At 38.2% G+C, this 17,527-nt stretch overlaps 1 protein-coding gene across 1 annotated transcript; it reads left to right on the plus strand.

The window, feature by feature from the left end:
* The first annotated feature begins 1,961 nt into the window (after positions 1-1,961).
* Positions 1,962-17,495, plus strand: LOC149017750 (Sugar isomerase (SIS) family protein). The gene is made up of 24 exons (XM_089152082.1): positions 1,962-2,135; positions 2,998-3,048; positions 3,134-3,210; positions 3,360-3,441; positions 3,522-3,569; positions 3,830-3,985; positions 4,077-4,173; positions 4,288-4,330; positions 8,739-8,806; positions 9,138-9,222; positions 9,329-9,377; positions 10,754-10,826; positions 10,929-10,989; positions 11,888-11,954; positions 12,793-12,849; positions 12,945-12,998; positions 13,096-13,224; positions 13,396-13,459; positions 13,684-13,757; positions 14,433-14,486; positions 14,574-14,642; positions 15,481-15,570; positions 15,684-15,791; positions 17,203-17,495. Exons 2-24 carry the CDS (start codon positions 2,998-3,000, stop codon positions 17,260-17,262), a joined length of 1,716 nt encoding a protein of 571 aa, XP_089008208.1. The 5' UTR covers positions 1,962-2,135; the 3' UTR covers positions 17,263-17,495.
* Positions 17,496-17,527: the final 32 nt, after the last annotated feature.

Raw genomic sequence — 17,527 nt, forward strand, 5'->3', positions numbered from 1 at the left:
TTTCAAATAAAAGCATGGAATGGTTATTGTAAAAGAAACCATTTAGATCTTGTTCTTGTATAGAAACTTGATGAGAATGCAAATTATGTTGAACATGATTTCAAATAAAAACATGGAATGGTTCTTGTAAAAGAAACCATTTAGATCTTGTTCTTGTATAGAAACTTGATGAGAATGCAAATTATGTTGAACATGATTTCAAATAGAAACATGGAATGGTTCTTGTAAAAGAAATCGTTTAGATATTGTTTTTGTATAGAAACTCTATGAGAATGCGAATGATTTTTCAGTCATCATGTGGGTTGTACTAAGTTCATTTGATTAAGCTAGATACTTATACAAATGATTGAATTCATATATTATGAAATTCATATTTTGATAAATTTGCAATGGATGACAAAAATGGAGGAGCGAATCCAATCCTCTGGCTTGATGGAAAGATTTACTTGACAAGTAAAATCACTCAAAGCTGTCAAGATGGATCTCGATAGGAAATATTCACTTTAAGAGTAAATCGTTCAAGGATGCAAGGAACAACTGTATTGTTCTTTGTGAGAATAAGTAATTCAATCCAATAAGAACTTCTAATTAGATTGGGTTTAGATTTGTTCTAAAACTCATGTTTGGATTCAAAATGTTCTTTTGGATTTTATTGAATACTATTCTCTTTTGGAAAGTTATGAATGATTCTGAATTGATTTTGAACATTACATTTCTGGGACTAATGCTAGAGCCATATGTAGAACATAGGAGGAGATTGTTGAGGTATTTGAGTCATACCCAACTTGTGTTGAGGTACTCAAGTTATACCCAACTTATTGTTGAGGTATTTGAGTCATACTCAACTTATGTTCTAATATGAGCCATCAAATTAGTTACAATCTAACGGTGTAATGGGCCTTTGTAGGAGAGTCCAATTACCAATAGACTTCAGTATTTATACTATAAATACTAGCTGGAAGCAGTGGTCGGGGTATTCCAAACAAGATACTCAGGGTGTAATGCTTTAAGCAACCTAGTGCTTAAACCCTAACCCTAACAGTTTTAAATAATCATTTTTATTTTTTAATATAATATCAGCAACAGCAAACCATGACAATTTCAACAAATAATTGAAACAAAGCTAGTCCAAATAGGCATGCCATTTTAGCTATGTAATATAAAAAAAGAGAGAAGACTATTATTTGTATCAAGTTAAATATAGCTATTGAGTGCAAACTTACAAATGTCAAATGTCAATGCAGGGCTGGTACTTGGTAGAGTGGTAAAATTCATATTTTTTAGTGGAGAAGTCAGGAGTTAAACTCTTACCGACAACAAAGCTCATTCCGAGGATCTAATTAAGGTGCACGAAAGTTGATCCGAATGAACCTCATACACAAAAAAAAAAAAAAAACCCCAAAAAACAAGTGCAGCCATCATTTGATAGTTAAGATGTCTAAATTAAAAAAAAAAAAAACTCTATAGAAAACTCTAGTATTCAAAATCAATTTATATTATAAATGGACATCATGTAATGTGGTATGCTTATTGCTTCCCTTCCTACCAAACGATTTACTTTTCAGTTATTTATTATTTATTATTTTAATTTACTAAAAATTAAATTAATAAATAAATAATAATAAACGATACTGATTTGACATCCACCTTGCGATCTACGATCTACTACAGTTGACATGTCTTGAACATTACATAATACGATACCATTTTAGCGCATATAATTGGTTTGCTTTGCTTTGCTTTTCTACCGTACTTGTTCGGACATAGTATCTAATCGGTCCTCCCTACATATCTGATTAGTTTTAAAGTCGCTACCACAACGTGCGGTTTACGGTTTAGAGCATATGCGGAATCTTCCCGCAGTTTTCTAGAAGGAGTAAAGGACCGGCCCATGGAATGTAAAACCAGCAAAATTCGAGAAATGCTTCACCTTTATTTTAAAGTTTGAAAAATACCGTGCAAGTGGATCCGCTGTACACGTGTCTTTATATCAACAACTAAGGCTACAATGAGTGACCGTGAGTGCCGATCAACCAAGTTCTCTTAAACCACCGAAAATCCATTAACCAGCGACGTTTGAGTTTCTGTATGCTGAAGAGGATTTCTTGATTCTTGCAACTTTCAATTCGAGAACGGTACTCTCTCGTCTCTCATTTTCACTTCAACTGATGAATTCCCTGCACTTCGATTAGTTTTCGGTTTGCCACCAAGGTTTTTTGGCTAAAGAGTTGATTTATGAAGTATTCCTACTGGATAGATTAAGTATTTGTTTTCGATTTTGTTCTATTTAATTATTAATCCTTCTTCTTCTGGATTACGGTTTCCTGTAATTCTAGCATGCCGTTTGTTGAATCTGAGCTCACATTTGAATGGACGGGAGTAAATTAGTTGATAAAGCAAAAGGAGTTGAGAAGAAACGTTTTATTTGATGACTGATGATCGTACTTTGGTTGTTTGCCTCTTTTTTCACTGTTCAGCTTAGGAAAGTAACTGATAGGAAGATGTGTTTTGATGCCAACTGTGCTCATTTCCTACTGGATAGATTAGTTATTTCTGATTTTGTACCATTTAATTAGTTTTCATTATTCTTCTGGATTATGGTTCCTTGTAATTCTAGAATACCGTTTGTTGAATCTGCGATCACATTTGAATGGATAGGAATGAATTAGTTGAAAAGGCAAAAGGAGAAGGTGAGAGGAAAATGGATTATCTGATGACTTCTGATCGTACTTTTGTTGTTTGCCTCTTTTATTTTATTATTTTTCGTTTGTTTAGTTTATGATAGTAACTGATGGAAGATATGTTTTAATGCCAACTGTGCTCATTTGTATGGTTTCAATCATAGGATCTGATTAAAATTATAGTAGTCAGGGAATCTCGTTTTCCTACCTCAGCAAATATTTACTTTTTTGGTTTAGTTCGACTCCTGATTTTTACTGAATCATTTTCACTTGTATTGTTATTAATATTTATTTTCTGATATTTCTCATCTTACAGATGGCTCAATCTGCTCTCATTTCCGAGACTCAGCCTTGGAAGGATTTGAAGGTATAGTTTTGTTTATGGTATTTGTCATTACTTGTGTGCTGAAATCGAATGCAACATTTGATATGAAAAACACATCGCTTTGCAGGCCCATGTCGAGGATATCAAGAAGACGCATTTGCGTGATTTGATGAATGATCATGAACGGTGCCAGTCAATGATGGTGTATGATCCTTGTTTGGATTCGATATAATTTTTATTGTTTGATATTATGTTTAGAGCTTTGAGTGAAGTCATTATGCATGGCCGCTTGTTCATGTTGTATGTTTGTTGATATAATTGATTGTAATTTGTGTCTCGGAATATTTCATCAGTGAATTTGATGGAGTGCACTTAGACTACTCAAGGCAATGTGCCAATGAGCACACCATGGAGAAACTTTTCACACTTGCAGAGGTGGGTGTATCATGTATGTCAATCTTGCTGCTGGAATATCCATACCAGATTCTAAATGTTGTTCCTTGTACTAAATGCAGGCAGCACACCTCAAACAGAAGATTGACAGAATGTTCAACGGAGAGCATGTAAGTACAGATTTTTTTAATCATTAAGCATCACATTTTCTTTTTTGGGGTGAACCAAACATCCCATTAGAAATGGCTAATGGGGTTTTTAGTTATCTGTAATACTTTGAAATCCTGCCATCTGGACGGTTAAATAAATAAAAAACTTGATCACGGAGCTTCCATTTTCCTGAAGTACTTACCAATGGTAGAATTTTTCAAATTTGACATGATTATTTGATTAATTGTTTATTGTTGTAATATTTGGATGGTGCTGTCAGATAAACAGCACTGAGGATAGGCCTGTCCTTCATGTAGCTCTGCGTGCTTCAAGGGATGAAGTTATATGCAGTGATGGCAAGAATGTGGTTCCAGAAGTTTGGAAGGTCTTAGACAAGATCAAAGACTTCTCTGACAAGATTCGTAGCGGTTCCTGGGTAATAATCTGCTTGAGTTGTTTTGTGGAATATCTGTGCTATATAATTTTTTCAGTTTCAAGTAGCATACTAAACATGCACTTGGCTCCAGGTTGGAGCTACAGGAAAAACATTGAAAGATGTTATTTCTGTTGGTATTGGTGGTAGTTTCTTGGGTCCTTTATTTGTGCATACGGCCTTCCAAACTGGTGAGTTTAAGCATTCTACAACCAACTCTTTGGCACCTATGTGTATAAATTCTTGAGATGGTTTTGCATGAATGACCTGACAATCTCTATGGTGTTACTTTTGAAATCTTACAGATCCAGAGGCCGTAAAGTTTGCAAAAGGGCGCCAGCTAAGATTGTAAGAAGCACACTAAATTGGTTTATTACTTCTCGACTGTACTTTTCTGCTCACTGACCTTGATGACAACAATTCAGTCTTGTCCTAACTATCTGGGTTTGGCTACATTTATCATTTTAACATAAAGTAGGGATAATGAGGTTCTCTCAAGGGAAAGGAAAGTAAGATATATTTTTTCTTGTTTGGAATAAAAATGTTATGAGAAAAGTGAGAAATGGAAAATTAAAAATGAAACAGTAAAGAGGAAAGCTCAGAAAATAGGAACATCTTTGCTACATGGTGTCAACCACACAGATCCTTGTCCTCTAATAGGCTATCTGAGATCGTGATTGCCGCAAGACCCTGACCATCCATGCCTTCTTTTCACAATGTCACCTACTGTCATTTTGTGGTCCCTAGCTCCTTTAGTTCCTTAAAGTGGCATAAAATCATTCCTCCCTATTCGGGTTTCTCCAGGCCTCCATTGTGCATGGCTAAATCATTTCAGATGGCATTTCTCAAAGCTTGTTGATTTGGACAACTTCCAGATCCACTTTAATATGTTCGTTCTTCAATTTTATCCTTCCTAGTTTTTATGCATATCCCTCTAAACATCCTTGTCTCTGTGCCACAAAGCTTCACCATATGGCACTTCTTAATTGTTCAATATTCCATCCCATACATCATAGCTTGATGGACAACAGGACTTTATAATGTTCAGTTAAGCTTAAGGAAATAGGGAAGTTGGCCACATGGTACTCCATTAGTACCTCTCCAATTCATCCATCCCACTCTAGTTCTTTGGGAGCATCATTCTTCCTTGGGAATTATAGACCCCAGAATGTGACTTTTATAGTTTTGCTATACTACTGGTGGCAATGGCTGACTCCAAATCTATTCAAACAGGGATGGATTGTGTTTAAAAAAAAGCCAGCTTCAAAAGACATAGTTACTGTTTCTTTAAAGGGGGAGGCTAATACTATTTGAACATATAAATAATAGATAAATTCCAGACGTGGAAGGTGAATAGGATGTACCAGTGTGTCATCCCTTTCTCTCTCCTGCTGAAGTTCATTAAAAAGCAAGATTGACTGAAATTTGTTGCTTCTATGCAGTTTTAGTCATATGCATATATTAGGAGAAAAATAATCACTATCTTTTTTTTTTTTGGTGTTTTTGGTTTTTTTTTTTTTTTTTCTTTTCGGATGAATGAAATAAATCATTAACCAAAAGGGGAAAGAGGGGAAGGGAAGATACAAGAAACAGGGCAGAGCCCAACAAAGCCGAATGGCCCAAAGCGAAACAACAAAAGAAAACCAGCGGACAAGCCACACCTGAGGCCTAAGCCTTAGGCAAAACAAAGAACAATCTAGCTTTTTCTATTTTGCTTATTTTTCTTAGAAGAATGGAGCTCCACATCAAAGTCTTAGACTAAAATGTGACGACCTCTAGTAAACCGGCTGCTTTGCTTGCAATCCAGAAGTGGGGGAGAAGGGGTTTCAGAGGAGGAAGATTCTTCAAGCTCGGATGGAGGGGAGGAGGAAGGGACGGTTGGATAGAAGTCAAGAGAGAGGGAATGAAGGAGATGGAGGGGGTGGGGGTGGGCTGGGTCAAGGGAGGGAGGAGGGTTGTGTTTGCTAGGGCTATGTGGGGAGGGGGATAATATGGGTTGGGCTGAATTGTGCAGGGAGCGGGGGCTGGGGAGTAGGGCCCTGGGCTGCAGGGCCTAGGGAAGGAAATGGGCAGTGATGGATTGGGGGTGGTTTGCCTAGAATGGGTGGGGTCAAGAGGAGGTTTGAACTGGGTTGGGCAAGGGGGGGACCAACGATTACTCTTTGAAAGGGGGGATAACAGGGATGTAGTAAGTTGAGGTTTCAAATGGAGACTTGGAAGTAATGACAGAGGGGTGGACCACCAGGGCAAGAGAAGGAGGAGGGGGCAAACTGGTAGGCTGCTTAGAGGTAGTAGCAAGAGATTCGAAAAGGAGAGGGGTGGCAGCAGTGGTCAACGATTTAGAGGCTATAGTTGCAGGCGGTCAGCTGCATCAGATGTGGCAAGGAATGCATCAGGCGCGGAGTTCGAGACAAGTAGAATAATGCAATTGGGAGGGTGGTCAATCGGCGAAGTGAAGGCGATCAAAGACTTGCGTTAGGGTCGTTGAGCAGGACTTGGAATTGGTTCATGCAAGTGGCAGTCATGCCTGGGGTCTTTGCCTCAGAGTGTGCCCTTTCCTTAGTCCAGCAGTTCTTACCCCATCGCAGACCAAATGGTAGACCCAATTGTCGGTTTCTTCCATTGCGGTGACGGTAAAAGAGAATCTCGAACTGAGAGGGATTAAGAGAAACCAGGTGACTTGTACCTGGGTTTAAGGAATGGGAAGGCTTCTCCATGAGATTAGGGCCAATAGTAGTTGCTTTGTTCTTTGGGCAAGAAGGCGAAGAGTGTTTGAACAAGTGAAAATGTGTGCAATGCGGTGGGAGCCGTTCATACTTCACAGGCTAAACGAACAAGTAGCCACTCTCATCTTCAATGGTTAAAGAGGATGGGGGCAGAGAAGAAGCTGACAAATCAATGCAAAACCTAGCATAAGAGAGTCTCTCCATTCGTAGGGTGTAGGCATTGGAGCGTATAGGGTTACCAAGGGCCGAGCCAATCCTATAGGGACACTTTTTGTTCCAACACTCCATGGGAAGGTCCATGAGAATGATCCACACAGGAAGAAAGTTGAAATTGATTTTATGGAGCTTAAAGGATGGTTCCCATTGGTGGAGGAAGATGGGCTTGTTGCCAACAAGCCATGGGGCACCATTGAGTGCAACCTCTTTGGTAGACATGGTGGAAAACTTAAACAAAAATATACTATTGTGGAGGAGGAAGACTTCCAGATGTTGGGTCTTCCATTGCCTAAAAAGGGAGGCTTTTACCACTGAGAAGTGTGGGGGGTGGGGGTTTCATACTACACAGGAATTGGCAGATAAGGGTATGTTCTTAAGAGTCTGATATTGGGTTCAAGCCTAGGGAAGGGCAAAAAGTTGGGGGAGAGGGGCCATTAGAGGGAGGGTTAATGAAGCGGAGGCTGAGATCGGGGGTTTATGCGGGAAGATGGAGCAGAAGTGAAAGGGGAGGTCCATCGATTGAGAGTAGAGGGGTGAGGATGGGAAGGAAGAGCAGGGTTGGAAAAATGGGACGGTCGGAAGGGGTCATCGGAGAGGGGAGCTAACTGGAGAGGGGGTTGCAGGGGTCATTATCCCCAAACCCAGCAAAATAATTGGTCATTGCATCCGGTTACGAACCTTCACAGTGAACCTTCAACAAACCCTAATTTAATTTCCAAATAACTACTACGTTAATTCTTTTATGCTTCACAATTCACATTTACTTTGAAGGGAAGTAGTTTTCTGTCTAGGATCACTGACGTAGGCATTGTGGCTAACACTAGCACTCCGATTTGTCTCTCTCCTATGGTTATACTATTAATTGTTGTGTATATTTTGCTATTATTTGTTTTGTATACTAACTTAAATGTCTGGCAATTGTTGTGCTTTACTTATTTGAACTTCCTAACTATCGACCATTCCTAGTTTAGAGGGGGAGTCATAATGTATGTGATTTCCAGGATCTTTGAGTGTTGAACCTTATGTGGTGGATTTTTGCATGTTTTCTGTGATCACCTACATTTTGACAAAGAATCATGAGACATGACCCACACAACTGACTATTGATCAACTAAAGTAATTATCTCTATTTGTTTAGAACTCAATGAATTTTCTAGCAACTCCTACTTCAAAGGTTAGAAAATGAACGTATCAAGTAAGATTCATTCTGTATGTTGCAGTGTAAATACGTAGTGTCTGATATGATCCTTGCAAGTAAACTTTAATAGGCTAATTTACAACCAGAAGTGTTAGTGCTTTGATATGTAATGTAGACTTTTCTAGGCTACTTTAGGAACAGATGTGTTGGTGCTGGTACCTTACATGGGGATATTGTATTCAACAATAAAAATATTGCAACTTGTAGCATCCTTGTGTAGGTTTTAAGCATCTCAAGTTGGTTTGGAAGTTGTCGGGTGAGTTGTTTTGCCATTTGCCAAGTTTCCCAGACTTGGATCTAGATATGTTGTGGTTGTCTTGGGGCAACACAGCTAGTGTGTCTTAGGCTAGTCTAGAGGTGTCTGGGTGATGTTGGCCTCTGTAAGTAAAACTCTAGTAGATAGACAAAGCATGGTATACACTTTATCATTGACTTACTTTTATGTTTAAAATAAATATAGAGTACCACTTGCTCCAATGGGCTTTTGCTTTTCTTTTTCACATACTATCCCTAATGGGCTCTGTTGAGTATGACATGTAGATATTTGTCTGCCACAGTTCTTATCTGTAGAATCTTCGGCCTTTCCATCTAATGTTATAGTGGCATTTGACTGCAGTCTTGCAAATGTTGATCCAATTGATGTTGCCAAAAGTATTTCGGGTTTGGACCCTGAAACCACATTAGGTAAGCCATTTACTGCATTTGGTAACTTGTGGTGCCTAAAAAGGCCATTATTATTCTTGGGTTCAGGCCTCCATATTCACATCCCCCCCCCTTCATTTTGTGGAGTACGGTTTCATAGATCTTGTTTTTGACCCTTCCCCTTCATTATCCTCCTCCTGTTCTGGGATGTATGAGCGTCAATATTCTATTACTGTTATAATCATTATCACATCCCCCCTCCCAAGGGTTATAAAAAAAAAGAAAAAATCAGTGCAAGGTAACTTGGTGGTTTTTGGACCCTAGCTATTTCTCTTCATCATTTGTTTTTAATCATTAGGGTGATAAAATGCAGTTGTGGTGGTTTCGAAGACTTTTACAACAGCTGAAACTATGCTTAATGCTCGGACTCTGAGGGAGTGGATCACATCTACTCTTGGGTTAGTTATATAATACAATGTAACTTTTTGGGGTTTGGATGTGATCATTACTTTCTTTTTGGTTAAAAACATTCATGCAACTACCAGTCTACCATATGATTTTCAGGCCTCAGGCAGTTGCAAAGCATATGGTTGCTGTCAGTACAAACCTTGCGGTAATTCCATATTTTGTTCTTTGCTTTTGTTGTGGTTTCTATTTAGCATGTGCTTCATCCTATACTGTAACAATATTCTATCTTTACATCTCACGGTGTCAGAGGTTCAACATCACTGAAGCTCATTATAACCTTTTAATTTGCTTTTTCTTCTTCCCTTTTTTTTGTTGTTGTTATCCCTGTGGTGTTCCTACTCATCTATCCATAAAAAGACCTTTGATGGATCACCTTGAGGATGTGTGACTAGTGCAGTAGGTATGTAGCTCACATGTTACTGTCCAGGTGCCTGATAGCATCACAACACAGATACTTTTGATGCCTTGTCAAGTATACAATCATACCTTAAGTACTAGGTCATGTAGAAATACAAAACCTACTATATCTGGCCATTTTAAACTATAAAACTAAAATTACACCATGTTGGGCAAGTAGTTGTGGTGGGCCATGACTAATTATATGTGGTTTCTCACGAGAGTCTCCATCTATATGAATGAGCCAGACTAGACCCGTTATCCCTTCCCATTTCTCATGGCTAAAATTGGAGAGATCTGCATCCAAAGAAATTTAGGTAGACCACCAAAGCAATATCAGAGGACTCAGTATACGGAAGATGTACGTAATGGTGGGGAGGAGATAGGAGGATAGAAGCAGTAAGAGAGAGATAAGAGTCAGGGTTAAAGTAATGGTCGTGCTGTCAGACCATGGTGAAAACACTATTTTGTTTATCTTCATTTCCTTACATTGTAGTCACTAACAGTGTTGGATTCACAAATATATCCTTACAACTTAAGAGAGAATGGGGGATTTTTGCAGAGTCACCTTGTGGTTCTGCTCCTTTTTTTGACAGAATTTGCACTACCTAATTCTAACTTTCGCTTTATTGATCTCATCTTGTTGGAGTGTGAGTCCTTAGCTATTGATCCAAGAGACAATGAACCATTTTAGTATTTATTATTTCTACAAGTTTTACCCACTACTGTGGGTAGATTCTTCCCTTTTTGGGTTTTTCCACTGAAAACTTCATCTTGTTGTCTAGTAGTTTGTATCTTTCAAATAATTATACAAATGAGTATTGTCATTGAAGCTTTTGACTCCTTCCTCACACATACATACACACACACACACACACACACTAATGCTCTTTCCCTGGTTGGATAAATGACAGGTTTTTGCACTTAAACGTTGACAGCATATATTGAATTTCTGAATATAATCCTTATGAGTTATGTTATAAATTCTAATTACTTTCCACCCTTGGAACTTAATATTTCACATATGAAACCTGTATTGTAATTATCTTCTACTGCTGTACCCAATATTTTCTTCTTCTCATCTATTAAGTGTTTACCCTTATTTCTATGTGCTTTTGATGCCAGCTTGTAGAGAAGTTTGGCATAGACCCTAATAATGCCTTTGCATTTTGGGACTGGGTTGGAGGCCGGTATAGTGGTAACTATCCTTTATGGGATCTTGTCATTAATTCAATCTTTGATCTAAATTCTTGATCTGTTGCTTATATTAATCTGATGTTGCGTTGTACTGTTGATGCAGTTTGCAGTGCCGTTGGTGTTTTGCCTTTATCTCTCCAATATGGATTCTCTGTTGTGGAGAAGTATGCTAACCCACACCAATGTTTTCTTTCTTTCTTTATCAGTAATGTATGTATTATGAAATTAAAAAAAGATAATAACTGCTGAATCCATTTAGTGGTTTTAAGAAAAAAAATAAGGGAAAGGTCGAAGACTCTCCAAAACAATCCTTTTTTAGTATTTTGCTGGACACTTTCCCGTAATCTTGCTTGAATTATTCCCTGCCACAAAAAGAAACCAGCGGTAGTTATGTCAGAGAATGTGATCTTTTCATTTGTCTTCTTTTGCTAATTCTATTGTCTATATTATTTAAATAAACTTGGGGTCAAGGGGAGCCATTGCTTGGTGAGATGGTAACAGGCTCGTATTTCCAGCATGATGACAAAAGCTTGGTTTGAGTCTTTAGGGTGGCTGCCGTGCCAAAAATACAAGGATAGGATTATTTCCCACCCCTCTATGGGATCCTGCTGAAGGTCAAACAAGACTTGTGCCTATTTTAGATCCTTTTTTTTCTTTTGGGGATAAATATCTGTTTTGGATCTTCTTTTCAAATACATGGTGGAGACTTAAGCACTCTGTTTGTTAAAGATGGTTGGAGGCCAGCATCTTGGATACAAGACACTGTCTTTCACATGTTCTGCTTACCTAAGACAGCCTCTGGAGTGACTGCTGAAAGCAATGCAGACTATAAAAGGTGTTAGAGAGTTCTTAATGTGCATCAGACCTTTGATGCTTGGCATAGTTTGCTCGTGTTAATATGTAGATTCTATTGCTTGCCGAGTTCTAGCATGCTTTTTAGAGTGTTACTTTTTGGAACTCTTACCTAAATTATGCTGATCCTGGAACCTGTCATGCTTTTCATTACTTTGACATGATTCTGGTGCATATCTGGATAAAATGTTTATACTTTTCCTCTTGAAGGTTTCTTAAGGGAGCTTCTAGCATTGATCGACACTTCCATTCTGCACCTTTTGAGAAAAACATCCCTGTGAGAGCCCTATATGACTTTCTACAATCTACTTTATTAACTTTTTAGTTTCTTTTGTGCCATTATCATTTTTCTAAAATGAGAATCTACACTGTTTGTTTGGTGGGTCATATACCGATTTGCCAGTGTTATATAGTAGTTCTTTTGACACATAGACATATGCTAAAATTATTTGACGCTTTCCATCAGCCAGGACCTTCAAAGTCAGCATAATTATACTAGCTGTGGACCAATGTTTGGTCGATCAAGATAGTAAGCCAATTTAGTAATTCCTTAATATTTTAAACAAAGTTCAGGAAGCTATGATTTGAATCTATTAATATTTTTAGTCAGTAATATTTGACTTCCTACTGGGGCAGGCCTTGGCACAATGGTCAGTAGACCACAGTTGTAGCTTGAGCTCAAGGTATTGAGACAGCCTTTCAGCAAAAATTACTGGGTTAAGGCTACCTATGAAAAATGCCCCCCCCCCAAGGGGGACTCTGTTTGTGCCAAAGCCTTTGGCATTGGGTTCGGTTCTTTCGCCCCCCAATGTTTGGCTTCCAATATTTTCTCCTTTAGTTGCTATCTTTGATGAGGAGTCTTATTTAGTCATGTAGGTGACAACTAATCATATGCTAAATGACAAATTGGCTATTGGAGGTAAAATGCTTAGTTTCTCCAAGCTGCCTTGACCACCAATCTTATTAATCACATTCTTTTTGAAAGTCAGGCAGCCCACAGATGAAAGTACAAGCAAAATGACTTATTGATTTGATGTTCATGATCTTCAAATTGGGCTGTCTTTGGTCTCATGTGTTTACCTTTTTGATAACGTCATACTGGTTTCTGAGAGCAGGTTCTGCTAGGTTTGTTAAGCGTATGGAATACTACATTTCTTGGATATCCTGCAAGAGTGAGTATTCCTTCAGTTGTGGAGAATGAACTTACTACTTCAGTAATTTTTGGTTTCTCTATGTATTGATTCCTCTCATAATCATGAATCTCCAGGCTATCTTACCATACTCTCAGGCCCTTGAGAAATTGGCTTCTCATATCCAACAGGTAGGTGTGCTTTATCCTTGGGATTTTATAATTACTTCCAGAATTCCTCCCTACAATGTCTTACATTTTATCCTGTGCTTTCTTGACTTTGATCCAGGTTAGTATGGAGAGTAATGGAAAGAGTGTATCAATTGATGGGGTGCCACTCCCCTTTGAGGCAGGGGAAATTGATTTCGGTGAACCTGGGACTAATGGCCAGCACAGCTTTTACCAGCTAATTCACCAGGTAATTTGGATCCCGGTCATTCTCTGCTAGGACATTAGAGAAAAGCTATCACTAGATAGCACAGTATCTTGAATTTGATTTAGTTGAATACACTATCTGATAGTTGTACAGCTATTTTTGATAATGTGTTAAACTTAGATTGTTAAAAACAAGTTCTATTTAAATTGTCAGGGCCGCATTATCCCTTGTGATTTTATTGGTGTTATGAAGAGCCAACAACCTGTGTACTTGAAAGGTATGGTGATGCTAATCCAATTATTTTTTTGTTACTTTGGCTTGGAGTATACTTTTCCTTTTTTCTTTTTTTTGTTTGTTGTTGGGCGGGGGGGGGGGAGAGACAGGTGTTGGTGTTGAACAGGAGAGAAGGTACAGTGTTATAGATGGTTTTCTGTGCTTTTTATATGCTAGGATAAGTCTGTAGCTCATATAATTTATTTAAAATTTATTTTGCCTTTTCAGGTGAGGTAGTGAGTAACCATGATGAGCTCATGTCTAACTTTTTTGCACAGCCTGATGCCCTTGCTTATGGGAAGGTAGATTTTACAGTTTGTCATGCTTCCTTTCCATTTTTAACTGATAAATTTAGCTGCAGAATTTCTTCAGAAGTAACCTTGGATACAGGTGTCTAAAACTTCCAAAATTATTATCTGTTCCACAGTAATTTGATATTTATAGGGTGACCTGCTTTTTCCGGCTAAAGAGTTAGTATTCTTTCTTGCTTCATTTGCTGTCTAATGAAAGTCCCTTGACTGAAGGGGAATTTTTCTTTCCTGGTCTAGCTCCTCTTTCTAAGCTTGGTTCAGCAACTCTTCTTTTCTTTCTATGATGCTCGTACTCCGTTCTCCTAAGTCCTAACTCATCAAAAAGTACAATATTTTGTTTTATTATTGTTTTTGTGTGTGTTTTGTTGTTGTTGTTGTGTTTTTTAGATTTCCTGATATGCTCATTTCTTTTTCTGGATAAGTAAAGCTTTGTTTCAGAGAAAAGGGGAATTACAGAATAGGTAGCCCTCTAGAACAACCCCCCCCCCCCCAAAAAAAAAAAAAAAAATAAATAAATAAATAAAGAGGTGGAGGCAGCTTTTATCAAGAATGGAAGAATAAGAAAAGTGAAAAAAGATTCATTTATAGACTGGGCTTTTTCAATGCCATGAATGTAGCTTGTGCTCAAATTGCATCTTTATCTAACATATTCTATTTACTCTGTAGACTCCAGAGCAATTGCGCATTGAGAAAGTGCCTGAACATCTTATTCCCCATAAGGTGATTTCTTTTGGTTTCTGTTTGACTTCCAAATGCTGAATCCTTTTCTGGGATATCTAATCTTAAACTTTGTTTTACCTTCCACAGACCTTCTCTGGAAATCGGCCATCGATTAGCCTTTTACTTCCTCATTTGAATGCTTACACTGTTGGGCAGGTATGTATTGCATCCCATCGTGAAATACTTTCTTCTCAAGTATTGGTCGTCTTTCTTGTCTGATTTCGTATTCAGAGATTAACTTATTCTTTATATGCTTAACTAAATATTTTCTGTTGCAACTTGTAGCTTGAAGAAGACTTAGTTGGTTGAGTATATAATAAATGCCTCAATATTAGTGTATCATCTTCCTGTTCTCATTGCAACTGTCAGGAGATTTGGAATATAGCTCATTTTACTTGGAATACTGTACCTTGGTCTAGGTTTTTACTAATTCTAGTGTTGAAAATAAGCCCCTTAAGGTGAGAGGATAATTGTAAGTGAGGTCTGCCTTCTTAGCTGTGTTTCAGGAAGCACTTGATGCTACAAACGATAGAAGAATTCAAGATATTCTCTAGCTACTCCTCTGTTTACAGGATTAGACTAATGATCTCCTACTGGGTATCTTTGTCTTTTTTTTTTGGGGGGGGGGGGGACTGGGGGTTGTGGGATTGGTCACTGGAAATGAAAATCATTGTTAGCAATGTCTGTAGATACTGTTTTTGTGTTTGGGCATGTGGGTTTCTATCAGCTCAAAGGAGGATGGTAAGATTTTGTCCACCCATCCCTGAGTATGATGGACTTTATTCTCTTGGGCAATAATTTCAGTTGCTTTCTGCATAATTAACAAATCATAAAAAGGAACTATTTGGCTTCATCTGGTCTTCTCTCAGCTTGTATAGATGCAAATCAGGTCTTACTTTTCTCAGTTTCCTGTACAGATTACTGCACCAGTAGAGTAATTCCTGTAAGTTATTGTGTATGATACCAAAGACTTTTTGTCTTCTGTGTTTTCCAGTTGTTGGCAATCTACGAAAACAGAATTGCCGTGGAAGGTTTCATCTGGGGCATAAACTCTTTTGATCAATGGGGAGTGGAGTTAGGCAAGGTATGTGGTACTTTACAAAGCAAGAATTATTTTTCTTTGTTTCTTTGGAATTGCTTCATTTGATGTCTGGCAACTTGGTATTCTTTTTGTCTGACGACTTGTTTGAACTGCAGTCATTGGCTTCCCAAGTTAGGAAGCAACTTAATGCATCCCGTATGAAAGGAGAAGCAATTGAGGGCTTTAATTTCAGTACCACAGCAATGCTAACAAAATATCTAGAGGTATGGAAGTTTGTCTTCATCTGCTTATATTAATGCTGCAAGGAAATCCTGAGCATCTCATGCTCGAGTCAACCTATAACATAGTGCTGTAGGAAACCCTCATTCAAAACGTAGTTTCATATTTCAACTTCTGCTCAACTACCAAGCAGGTGGGGATCACCATGTAGCTGAGCTTTATCCAAACTAATTGCATCTGGTCTTATTTTACACCTTCAACTTGCATCATATCACTACCAGAGACGAAACCAACCAGTTTTCATATCTTATTTTATTCTGCTGGTCTACCCATCTCCATTGGGAGTTCAACACCAAAGTTTTAGTCAAGTCACAGTCTTGCGGGCAGGACTAAAACAGTGGTTTGATATCATAACGAATCGTTGTTACCAGAAAATTGTTGATACACTATAAAATTACTGACTTTTTTTGACCTGGAGAATTACTTGGAGCAATGATAAAAGGTTCAGGCTGCCAGGGAAATGCCTTGATTTTAGTCCGAGAGTGGCCACTGTGCAAAGCTGCTGAGGGTGAGGACAGTCAAAAATCAGTCCTCCCTTGATCCTGCATGGGGGGGATCAGCACCAAGTAACGGCCCTGTAGTAGGGTTGGAGTTTGCTAGTTGTCAGTCAATATATGCATTTATGGCTAAGGAGTTGATTATAATGTGTGGGATTGGGTTTTACTATAAAATCCATCTCCTAAGGCTTTTTATTCAAAATAAATATTATTGAATTCTCCGCCCTTTCCTTATTTTTATAGGTAGTTACCATGTAATAATGAGCAAAAACCCGTTTGGTTGGCTGGTTGGTTGGTGACCATTGGAGGCATGAATCCCCTCATAGGCATTGTATCAATAGCAGTCACCTCCCCCCTCCAAAACCTTCTTTCCCTCTTCTCTCTTTCCATGGTCCTTCCACCCTAGAGGTAGACGTCTCTTGTAGTTGGTAGTTGAAGTCCATTGGGCAGATAGGATAGATAAAAATAAATAAAAAAAACAAAAAAAAAAACCGATTCCATGTACTTGATATTTTCAAGAATCATGACGGATCCAAGCCATCCAACTTTATTTTATTTTTTAGTCGAAGTCGTCCATTCCCGCTCGGAGTTGAAAGGTGTCAATAATACCAGAAAATATTGGTATACATGAGAGGATGCTGGTCAACATAAGATGGGGTGTGACTAAATTAGTTTATGAAATCTGACATGTGGCTAATATAGATCTTGTCTCTTCATTTAATGGTTGGAATGGACATGTCATCTGTCCACATAGTTTTCCCCCTTTTTTACTTATCCTTTTCCTCTAAGCTGAGTTTCTGTCCGTTCTTTGGTTTGGTCGATTTTTTTGCTCTAAATCTTTCAGTCTACAATGGGTTGCTGCTGTCCATGGTACTAAAACATATTTTGATCCTTGCAGGCAAGTTCATCGATACCTTCTGATTCAGTAACTGTTCTACCAAATGATATTACACGCTGAGTTGGGAAGGTGGTGGTCTCCGAATTGAACGAGTTTTGAAGGCTTTATTCCAGTGGTTTCTACAATCCAGTTGAGGAGTGGGTTTTTGTATTCCTGAGTTTTTAAAATACAATGTAGTTTCTGGGGTCTTTGTTATCGAAAGGAGCAATTTGTTTTTTTTTTGTATTCCTGTGTTTTCCAAGTACAATGTAGTTTCTAAGTCATGTTTGTTATTAAAGAATCAATTTGAGCTCTTCTGGTCCTTGACTTCTGTTGTGTGGATTGT

The sequence above is a fragment of the Hakea prostrata genome, chromosome 4 (genome assembly GCF_041222555.1).
Source record: "Hakea prostrata isolate BN-2017 chromosome 4, UWA_Hpros_2, whole genome shotgun sequence".
Taxonomy (NCBI): Eukaryota; Viridiplantae; Streptophyta; class Magnoliopsida; order Proteales; family Proteaceae; genus Hakea; species Hakea prostrata.